At 42.6% G+C, this 12,174-nt stretch overlaps 1 protein-coding gene across 1 annotated transcript in view; it reads left to right on the forward strand.

The window, feature by feature from the left end:
• DPP6 (dipeptidyl peptidase like 6) overlaps positions 1–12,174 on the forward strand; it is a 931,600-nt gene that overhangs the window by 786,320 nt on the left and 133,106 nt on the right. Inside the window, 1 exon segment of the mRNA XM_030198448.1 lies at positions 6,353–6,391. Within this exon segment, the coding sequence (XP_030054308.1) occupies positions 6,353–6,391 (39 nt within the window).

A 12,174-nucleotide genomic window follows, 5' to 3' on the forward strand; every position in this document is an offset into this window, starting at 1 on the left:
AATACCTTCTGCACTTGTCTGAGTCTGGTCTTAAGACCAACTCCGTAAGGGTTCATCTTAGTACAATCAGTGCATACCATTACCAAGTGGAAGGTAAGCCGATCTCAGGACAGCCTTTAGTTGTTCGCTTCATGAGAGGTTTGCTTTTGTCAAAGCCCCCTGTCAAGCCTCCTACAGTGTCATGGGATCTCAATGTCGTTCTCACCCAGCTGATGAAACCTCCTTTTGAGCCACTGAATTCCTGCCATCTGAAGTACTTGACCTGGAAGGTCATTTTCTTGGTGGCAGTTACTTCAGCTCGTAGAGTCAGTGAGCTTCAGGCCCTGGTAGCCCAGGCCCCTTACACCAAATTTCATCATAACAGAGTAGTCCTCCGCACTCACCCTAAGTTCCTGCCAAAGGTCGTGTCGGAGTTCCATCTGAACCAGTCAATTGTCTTGCCAACATTCTTTCCCCGTCCTCATTCCTGCCCTGCTGAACGTCAGCTGCACACATTGGACTGCAAGAGAGCATTGGCCTTCTACCTGGAGCGGACACAGCCCCACAGACAGTCCGCCCAATTGTTTGTTTCTTTTGATCCCAATAGGAGGGGAGTGGCTGTAGGGAAACGCACCATTTCCAATTGGCTAGCAGATTGCATTTCCTTCACTTACGCCCAGGCGGGGCTGGCTCTTGAGGGTCATGTCACGGCTCATAATGTTAGAGCCATGGCTGCGTCGGTAGCCCACTTGAAGTCAGCCTCCATTGAAGAAATTTGCAAAGCTGCGACGTGGGCTTCTGTCCACACATTCACATCCCATTACTGCCTGCAGCAGGATACCCGACGCGACAGTCGGTTCGGGCAGTCAGTTCTTCAGAACCTGTTTGGGCTTTAGGATCCAACTCCACCCCCCGAGGGCCCTGTTTGTTCTGTTCCAGGCTACACTCTCAGTTAGTTGGTAAATTTTTTTAGGTCAATTTCTGTTATGTCCTCGCCGTTGCGAGGCCCAATTGACCATGGTTGTTGTTTTGAGTGAGCCTGGGGGCTAGGGATACCCCATCAGTGAGAACAAGCAGCCTGCTTGTCCTCGGAGAAAGCGAATGCTACATACCTGTAGAAGGTATTCTCCGAGGACAGCAGGCTGATTGTTCTCACAAACCCGCCCGCCTCCCCTTTGGAGTTGTGTCTTCCCTTAAGAGTTTGTCTTGCTACATACTGGACTGGCCGGCGCGAGAGGGCTAGCAAAGGACTTTGCTAGTGAAGATTCCGATTGGAGGGGCTGCCGTGGACGTCACCCTATCAGTGAGAACAATCAGCCTGCTGTCCTCGGAGAATACCTTCTACAGGTATGTAGCATTCGCTTTATAAATGTTTCTAACAGCACATGTGTTTGTAGGAAACTGCTAAGCTAACAAGGCTATATTTAATGACAACACTATATCAGATCTCATCACTCTGGTTTAATTTATGCATCTGTAACAACAAGGGAAAATATATACTATATAACTGTATGTATTTTCCCCCTTGCTGTTCCTAAAAGTGCATCAGTGCCTGTGTCTAGCTGGTTACTGGCAGCTTTCCTTTTTGTCAGCCAATAAAAGTGGGTTTTCAGTGGTTTTCTCAAACAAATTGTTCCAACATTTTGTTTTAAGCCATCTGCAGACATTGGGTCTCTAGGCTATACTTTTGACCTGCTGTTTCCTGTGTGCTTCCTATACCTGTTCTTGACATGCTCAGACATTCTGGCACCGGAGCCTGCTGGAAGATTAAAGTAGTTTCTGGTAGCATCTGGAAGGGAACCTAGAAGCAGGGGAGGAGATGGAATTTCTGAAGGGGTGTTGCTAGTGGCAGTAATATACTCCCCCCCAAAAAAAGACTTAAATTCTGACTTTGTCACAAAAATTTGTGTTTGGAATCTCTCCTGTCATTAACTATACATGTCAAGGGAGAGACCCGTTTCTGCCAAAACCTGTAACTAGCTTTTGAGAGTAAAGGAATCAGCTAGTCTGTACCCAACCGGTTAGACACCAGTGTCACTTGCAAGGACAAGGATTCAGGAACTTGGGGGAAAGTGATAGATCCAAAGAGGTTGCTGGCTTACTATAGTGAGAAGGTTTGGAGACCCTTTTCATACCCGTTCGGTCTGTAAAGGAAGGAGTGAGAAAAGTCTCAAGATGCTTAGCCATAGCATCCAGGTATCCTGTACACCACTTCTACGGGACACTACATCCATGGCAGAGTGGAGGAAAATTAAGGAAGGATACACCTGTAACTATAACAAGGATATAGCAGCTAAGGTATTATGTCTGTGTTAACAATCAACTTGTCTATGTGTAACATTTCTCTGAACTGTAGCTATTACTGTAGATAATAAACACAGTTATGCACCCTGGAGTACAATCAAAGGGCAAAGGCCATAAATCGTGAGGCCCAGGAACTTATGATCTGATATGATATCCTTAAGGGCAAACAGGCCTGGGAAAGGAGGAAGCATAAACAAACATGAGAATGTGGTCTAGCAGGTGAGGGAAACCAGATAGTTTTGAAAAAAGACCAGATGATCCTGAGTACGATAACTTGCTGAAGCCTTGTAAATCATTGTTAAATACAAGTATATAAAAATAGCTGTTTCAGTTCAGTGTGTTGGAGTGATAGATACAGAGAACATATGTATGCAGTAGTTCTATCCTCCCATGAGAAAATATTCATTGTATCTATACTTGGTAAGTAAATAAATTACTTTTCTCATATGCAGCAGCCTCGGTCTTTTATCTCTACAATTTGTGGGTAACTGGCATATGAAGATTTGGAGAGGTGGTAAAAAGACCTAAGCATTTACATTGAATTAATTCATTATCTGTCTGAATTATATCAGTCTACTTTGTGTAGCAGTGAACTTAAGAAGTGTGAGCAGGAAGAATGGATATCAAAGTGTATATAAGTTGGCATTCTATAGGACATTCTAATGTTCCTGTGCTTCATTAATTGATAGTACAGTAAAGTTCTATTTTTTTTAAGTTACTTCATGGTGTGGTCTGGATTATTATTTGAATGAACAGTCTGATGCATGGCTTGCGTGGTCGACCAGCCCTAAGGCTGGCCCCCACCTTGGGTCCCACCAAATAAATATCTTATGTGTCCCCTCTCCCACCTTCCGGGCTATATCTGGGCATTTGCCTAAGCACCTCAACCAGGGGACATACACATCATAATTACTTTCTCCTTGCAGCAGCCTTATTGGCACAGAAAATACAGCAAAGTTTCTCCTTAGCTCAAATTCTAATTTAAGAAGATACCCTTCCTTAGTTCTAAATACATTATGGAGGAAATTCTGTAACTGTGTACCTGGTAGGAGCCTATTCTGTAAGGAACATAGGTGCCTAATTTCCTTTATAGAACACTCATAGTGGAAATACATGCCTTTAAGTGAAATGTGTAAATGTGTGCACCTAAGTGCTGAAGATATGCAAGTAACTTATAGTATTCTATAAGTTACACATGTACATAAGCATCACTGTATTGAGACAGACCAAAGATCCATCAAGCCCAGTATCTTGTTTGCAACAGTGGTCAAAGTTATAGAGAAGGGCAACCAAAATGGTAAAGTCGCTCCATCCCCTTTACCATTTTGGTTGCCTTTCTCTATAACTTTACTACTTCCACTATATCTTTTTTGAGTTGTGATGACTAAAATTGTACGCAATATTTGAGGTGTAGTCACATAAAGTGATAGAAAGGCATTATATTTTCTGTTTTATTCTCCATTCCTTTCCTAATAATTCCTATCATTCTATTTTTGGGGGGCCACTGCTGAACCCTGAGCAGAGGATTTCAACATATCATCAGTGATGATACCTAGATCCTTTTCCTGGGTGGTGACTCCTAATATGGAACCTTGCATAATGTACCTATAGTTTGGTTACTCTTCCCTACGTTTATCACTTTCCACTTGCTCACATTAAATTTCATCTGTCCTTTGAATGCTTAGGGCCCTGTGTACTAAGATGTGGTAGTGTTTTTAGCTAACTAACTCCCAATTAATCCCAATTAGTGCTGATAGTCAGTTATTACCATCCAATTATTAACGCTGATTGGCTTGTTATTCAGTTAAGTTACGTGCATAAATTGGGTGTGCACCCAATTTAACGTTCGTAACTCTATATGCAATGTATAGAATTTGAGGGTAAGTACTTCTGTGTTAACCAGGAGCAGGTACCCCGTGTTAATATGAATGTTAATACATGACCTGCAATAGAAAATAGTGAGATCACCCCTGACAGGTGCCACATTCAAATTACAGCTATAGCTAGGGCTGTACTGAATATTCGTATTCGATTTGATTTGGGCCCAAATACATTATTTGTATTCAGCTGAATACTGATTTAGATTCGAATATGAATAATCCTGGGTTCTACTATGCTAAATCCTACTGAAATAAATACTTGGTCTCTGATTTCATGTTAAAATCATAAGAATAGCCATACTGGGTCAGATTAATGGTCCATCTAGCCCAGTATCTTACTTCCAGCAGTGGCCAGTCCAGATCACAAGTACCTGGCAGGATCCCAGTTAGTAGCAACATTACATGCTACCAATTCCAGGGCAAGCAGTGGTTTCTCCCATGTCCATCTCAATAACACTTTCTGCATGATGTGTCTAAACACAGATGAGCCTCAAAGCTCTGCTGCAACAACCCTCCCTTTTTATTACGCTAAAGCTTATTTTCAGAGCCAAGGAAAATTATAGAATGCTTGAGAATAGGTAAATAAGCCATACTGTGGGAATATGGTCACATGTTTCCAAGTCCAGGTGGCCAGTCTGAACTTGGAAAACAAGTATCCTCCTCCTCTTCACATACCAAATTAATTTAAGCTGTGTCTTATCTTCTGCATTTCAACTTATTTTGACACAATCAAAGTTAAACAATCATTTTTAAACAGAATTACTTCTAATCAACAATACAGACCCCAAGTGCACTTGTTAGTCAAGGCAGATAGAGTTGAAAAGCAATCTCTAAAATCCTTTTTATTACAATAAGTACTCTGCTGTATTCACATTAAGAAGCATTTTTACTTTCTTTTTTGAGCTTATTACCTGTCTGCTTTGTTATGAAGTTCATATCTGGGATCTGGAATAAAAATATGAGCACTGAATTTCTCTCTGGGAGATTACCTATGATTTAAACTTCCAATTTAGCTTCTATTAACAGCTGGATACATAGTTGTGTAATGGTTTAAATATGACAGCCTCTCCTTTTCTCAAACATTGTTAGGGGATATGCCTAAATTAGAATCACCAGATCTATGGGGCTAGATTTAAGCTAAGCTTCAATCACAAACTGTTATGGCCAAAAATGGGGTTGAGTTAGCTGGTTAGGATCTGGCCAGCTAAGTATGGTTCTCTTTCCTGTGCCGAAAAGGGGTTATAGTGGCCCCTATTTGAAATAAATAATTTAATAAAAGATGTGGTCTAAAGCTAACCTTCCACCTCCCCCCTCCCCCCAAGTTAGATCTAATGTACAACTCTTCTAACAGTCTATTTCTGCTATTGCAGAGGCTTTGGATAAGCAATAACTTTGCAGGCTCTCAACCTGTTAGTTCATTTTGGATTCCTTGAAAGGTTTAATATCTTTTATTGGACCAGAATAAGATTTTTTTTTAAAGGTGATGTCTGTGAGTTTTCAAGATCACACAAGTCTCCATATTCTGAATAATATTCTACTACTACTACTACTTACTACTACTACTTAACATTTCTAAAGCGCTACTAGGGTTACGCAGCGCTGTACAATTTAACATAAAAGGACAGGCCCTGCTCAAAGAGCTTACAATGTAAAGGACAAGTGAGTAGTCAATACGATAGGGGCAATCAAATTGGGGCAGTCCGGATATCCTGAAGGTAAGAGTTAGGTGCCGAAGGCAGCATTGAAGAGGTGGGCTTTAAGCAGAGACTTGAAGATGGGCAGGGATGGGCTAGACGTACGGGCTCAGGAAGGTTGTTCCAGGCATAGGGTGAGGCGAGGCAGAATGGGCGGAGCCTGGAGTTGGCAGTGGTGGAGAAGGGTACTGAGAGGAGAGATTTGTCCTGTGAACGGAGGTTTCGGGTGGGAACATAAGGGGAGATGAGGGTAGAGAGGTAGTGAGGGGTATTGATCCCATTTTGTCCAGATCAATGGATCACTGTTGTACAGTCTGTTATGAAGAAGAATTGCCCAGAAGCCAGACTGATCCTCTAGACACAAAATGGGAGACAATGCAGTGCACCTGAATAGTGCTGTGGCTGTGGTGAATCACGTTTCACAGTCTATTATACCCTGCTGAGTAGAAAGTAATGATCTAATATAACCCTTCTAATTATACTGTTTCATTTTAGAAACACGAAGATGAAAGTGATTCCTGGCTGCACAGACAGGTAAAACGTCTCTCATCAGTTCTATTTTTAAAGTTTAAAAAGAAGGGGATTTATCGGATGAAAACCCCTTTTTAGGCTGTGTTCATTGAAAATGATTCTTATTAGATAGACTGTAGGTTTAAGTTAGAAATGGAAGAATTTGTACCTGTGAGAATATAAGGGTTTGTTGCATAGAAGAGCATTAGTGCTAATGTGAGTATTTAATAATGTTAAAGTCACTGTTATCTAATACAGTCTGCAGGGCCTTAATAACATAGTAACATAGTAAATGACGGCAGAAAAAGACCTGCATGGTCCATCCAGTCTGCCCAACAAGATAAACTCATATGTGCTACTTTTTGTGTATACCTTACCTTGATTTGTACCTGCCCTTTTCAGGGCACAGACCGTGTAAGTCTGCCCAGCACTATCCCCGCCTCCCAACCACCAGCCCCGCCTCCCACCACCGGCTCTGGCACCCAATCTCGGCTAAGCTCCTTAGGATCCATTCCTTCTGAACAGGATTCCTTTATGTTTATCCCATGCGTGTTTGAATTCTGTTACCGTTTTCATTTCCACCACCTCCCGCGGGAGGGCATTCCAAGCATCCAATACTCTCTCTGTGAAAAAATACTTCCTGACATTTTTCTCGAGTCTGCCCCCCTTCAATTTCATTTCATGTCCTCTCGTTCTACCGCCTTCGCACCTCCGGAAAAGGTTCGTTTGCGGATTAATAATTTTCAATTCACATTCTATTACCATTACACATTCTATTACCATTACGTTCAGATATTTTTACCTCTATGCAGATTTGTGTTAATGTATTGGCAGAGCCTATGTTAGGGGGTCTTTTACTAAAGCTTAGCTCACGTTATTTGCAGCAGGGCCCATTTTATTCCTATGGGCCCTGCAGCAGATAACTCAAGCTAAGCTTTAGTATAAAGAACCGCTTAATGAGTTATAGCATGCAAATGTTTCAGCTATTAACATGTTTACATGTTTGAATGCACTTAACTTTTTTGTATTATGTGGACACATTAACAATAAATGGGTAGAATAGCCAAAAAGCATAGGAGAAAGAATCCAAAGCACACCCAAAGAGAGCAGAATAGCCAAAAAAGCACAAGAAACCTTCGAGAATAGAGAGCATCAGTTCAATACTTAGACCTGACACAGTCCGTGTTTCAGTGAAAATGCCTGCATCAGGGGTCTAGGCAAAAAAAAAAATACCTAATGTACAAAATCATAAACATATATTAATCTAATAAAAGAAACTAAAATGAAACAGTGATACATATAAGTAAATGGTGTATAATTAAAATGTTAAATGACAAACAAATATAATGTTAGCATGAACTCAATTATATTATCATATGCATGAATAAATAAATAAATAATGAACAATAGAGGTAAAAACAATAAAAGTGCAAAACTTAGATTCAATTCTAGAGTGGATCAATTGAATAAAAAATGGATCGATTAAATCAGAAACATGCAAAGCTGCATATTGCACAATCATCAAATGTATCATTCAGCGAAAGAAAAGATATGGTCTGACTATGGTGACAAATGAGTCTGATAAGAAAAAAAAACAGAGATGTTGCAGTGCATGCGGGAATGAAAACGTGGTGCATAATAGTGGAGCATGATTCTAATAATGAAATCCCACTAAGTGCGATTATAAAGTGCCGAGTGCAAATAGATCAAACGAGTAAAAAATGTGAGGAAATGCTGGAATATACATCTAAAAAAACACTGGTGCTGACCTGTAAGGACATGTACAAGCGGATGGATATTTGAAACATAAGTGTAATACTTTTGTAATTCATGTAAGCTACATTGTGCCTGCAATTGTGGGAAACTGGGGGGTATAAATGAACCATAAATAAATAAATAAATAAATACTGAGCATTAAAAGTATAACCCCCCCTCCGATATTCAGTGCTATTTAACAGGCCAGAACGGCTGCTGACCGGTTAAATAGCACTTAATCAGCTATCCACTAATGTTCAGCTTAGGATAGCCGGGCTTAGCGCCAACCACGGGACTTAGATGGTCTAATTCCTGCAGTCTGAATATTGGCCCCATAGTGTTAAAGAGTCCCACTAAGTGCTTAAAAATACTATGGGCTCTGTTTACTAAGCTAGAGGCGTGTTAGCATTTTTAGTGCATGCTAAGCATTAGCGCACGTTAACCATAATATTCCTATGGGCATCTATGTGAATAGCACATGCTAAAAACACTAGCGCACCTTAGTAAATAGGGCCCTTAGTGAAGAAATGCATCATACAGATGAGGAATATGAAATGGCATAAGTGCCAACCTTAAAAAAATGCACTCCCGTTTTTACAAAGCCACACTGGCGGCTGCTGGTGTGGTAGTGGCGACACAGCCCATTCATTTTGAATGGGCTTTGTTGGCATTGCCATGTGGCAGCTGCTAGCATCGTTTTGTAAAAGGGAGAGATAGTAAAGAGGACTTTAAAATGGTAAAAAAAAACAAGAGAATTAAGAGTAAAAAAACAAAAGGGCTGTAAGGAAAAACTGGCGATAGTATACCTTGGACAAGGGAGACATTGGCGCGGAGCTATGAAATTCAAGCGCTATATTACAAACACACACCCACAAGATGAAGAAAATGAAAAACTAAAAACAGAACTAAGGAAACAAGATGATCAAACTTACCGCAATGGAACAATAGAAGCAGTCCCGCACAAACCAAAGTTAATTTCTCTCAACAAAATGCTGCTATGGCAGAAGTGATTGCGATGATACGCTGTGCTAATTAAATATGATGTGCTTGCAGCAGGAACAAAAAAAAAACCTGATGTGTGGTAATAATCAAATAGCGCATGCTGCAAGCCAGAATGTGAGAGACTAAACAGACAAATGAAATGAGGGCGAAAATAAATGTGTAATAGCATCACAATTGGGCAAGTTAAAAAGATAAATGTGTGAATCACAAAAAATAATAAATGATGAGTAAAAAATGGGTAACACAGGTGACAACCTAGATAAAGCCACACAGGTACTCCAGATGGTTCTCTTTAGAATATCTGCACTGAAACTTTGCTTGCTGCATAAATTAAAGTTTGTTGCCACACGTTGGGGCTCATTTTCAAAGCACTTAGGGGTCCTTTTACTAAGCTGCGGTAAAAGGGGGCCTGCACTAGCGTCAGCATGTGTTTTGACGTGTGCTGAGGCCCCCTTTTATTGCAGTGGGAAAAAGGCTGTCTTTTTTGCTGGAAAAGAAACTTGCCACATGGTCATTTTGGGGGGAGCACTTACCACTACCCATTGAGGTGGCAGTAAGGGCTCCCGAGCTAACTTGATGGTAAGTGCTGCCCGATTACCGCCAGGTAAGCACTTGCACTACAAAAATAGAAATATTTTTGTAGCGCCAGAAATGACGCATGCTGGCAGTGGGAACCCACAGTAGCCAGTTGGTAGTTCCGGATAGGCACACAGCAAGCCTGTTGCCACATGCCAACCCTTTAGTAAAAGGGCCCCTTAGCAGGGGCGTAGCCATGGGTGGTCCTGGGTGGGCCCAGGCCCACCCACTTAAGCCCAAGGCCCACCCAGGCATAGCGCACCCTGACCACCCATGATCCCTTCCCTCCACTCCCACAGATCTGGCACTTCTTTTTTTTCCTCCCTGTTTCTACCGCAGCGATTCAAACTCACAGCACAGGCCGGCTCCGGCATTCGCTCTGACGCGTCACGCCCTCACTGACGTGTCACGCGTCATGCCCTCAATGACGCAACTTCCTATTAGGACGGGAGGTGGCGGGAACTCCGGAGCTTCTGCGAGGTGCGACTCGTGCGAGCCTGTGTGTGCAAATCGCTGCCGGGTAGTTCATGCTGTAAGTTGCAGACACTGCATTAGAAGCAGGGAGGAAAAAAAAGTACGGAGGTGCCAGATCGGAGACTGGAGGCGGGGAAGGGAGAAAAGTGTTGGACCAGTTGGAGGAGGGGAAGGGGAGAAAAGTGCTGGACCGGGGGGGGGGGGCACTGGACATGAAGAAGGGAGAGATGCTGCATGGGGGGGGGGTGGAAGAGAGAAATGTTGGACATGGGGCACAAAGGAGGGGGAGAGGGAGAAATGGTGGACAGTGAAATCGAGGCAAAAATATTGGACATGGCGGAGGAAGGGCATGAATGCTGCATGGGTGGGTGGGTGAGAGGGAGGGGGAAGAGAGAAGATGGCTCTGGGGTACAAGGGATGGGGATAGAGAGGTGTAGGACATGGGATTGGATGAGAGGCAGGAAGAGATGCACAGGTAGAGAGGGAAAGAGAAGAAGATGGATCCAGGAGCAGATGAAAATGATGGAGAAATGCCAGACAATGGGATTGAGGGAAGAGAGAAGGAGATATGCTGGACCATGGGGAACAGGACTGGAGGGAAGAGAGGACAAGATATATCAGGCTAGAAAGGTGGGGATGGATGGAAGAAAGAGAGAGCAGATGGTGGGCTAGAAAGGTGGAGGGAGGAAGGTGCTGGGAATGGTGGAACCATGTGGGAGAGGCCAGGAAGGGGAGGAGAAGGGTGGCAAGAAAATGGATGAGATGATAGTGATTACAGAGGGTAGAAATATGGTAATGGAGAATAGATAAAGATGGAAGGGAATGGAAGCCTGGGGAAGGAGTGAGATGGGAAATGAGAGAGCTAGTGGGCAAAAGAAGAAGATAGAAATCTGATAGGTAGCTGAAAAGTAAAAGGAGGAGAAGGATGAGAAAGAGGGTGAAATTTGAGTTGACAGAGGTGGAAAAGAAAAAAAAATGAGAGGACAGAACTAAAAAGAATGATCATTATATCAGAGGTAGGTGTAGTGAGGGAATAGACAGCAGCGAGAAGACAAATGTACAGCAGCGAGATGACAAATGTACAGCAGCCGCTTGAAGGAGAATTAGTAGATGACAGACAGGAAATTGGAACTAACATAATGGAAAAATAAAACATCCAGACAACAAAGGTAGAAAAAAGCATTTTATTTTGAATGTTTTAAATGGAATATATTAGCTTTCGGAAATGTGCATAGCAATTGTCTTTGCATTGTGTTCAGTAGAAAGGAAATGCATTTCTGTTGTTATTTCTCCAGTGTTGTAGTATATGTTAAGTTTAACTTCTTGGGGTTCTCAATTCAATTTTTGTGTAACTATTTTAATTTCTAATTTGTGATCCCTTGGTCTGTATTTGGTGAAGGTCTGTCAGTGTGATTAGTATTGGCAAGTGGGGAAATTGGAGGGGAGGCAGGGAGGAGAGGGGATCAGAGAAAGTGCCCTCCTTTATTTTCTGGCCTGGGCCATAGCATGTCTAACACTGGCCCTGACCCTTGCTTTATAACTGGTGGGGAACCCCAAGCATCCCCAGCTGAGAACCTCCTCCAGAGGCAGCCAGAATTCCCTTCTACCAAACTCTCCAGTCAGTGACAGCATCCTTGAGTCACCGACTACTAAGCCCGCATGTGGTGCTGGCATTAGTGGCTTAGGGACATTGCTGCTGCCTGCCGAGCTTGGTAAAAGGGAGTTCTGGCTGCCTTCGGAGAAAGTCTTCAGCTAACAGAGCTTGAGGATCCTCATTAGCTAAAGTATTTATATTTTAAGGTGGAGGTATGGCGGGGCAGAAATAATTTTGTGCCCACCCACTTTAGGCTCAGGCCCACCCAAAATTGGCTGTCTGGCTACGCCACTGCCCCTTAGATTTACAAAGTTTGATAGGTTACTATGTAGTCCTCCCTTCAACCAGAGGCTTCAGCAGTCCTACCTGAAGGCACCACCAGGGGCAGCTCTCCCTTCTGCGGTGA

This window comes from Microcaecilia unicolor, chromosome 1, assembly GCF_901765095.1.
Source record: "Microcaecilia unicolor chromosome 1, aMicUni1.1, whole genome shotgun sequence".
NCBI classification, from domain to species: Eukaryota; Metazoa; Chordata; class Amphibia; order Gymnophiona; family Siphonopidae; genus Microcaecilia; species Microcaecilia unicolor.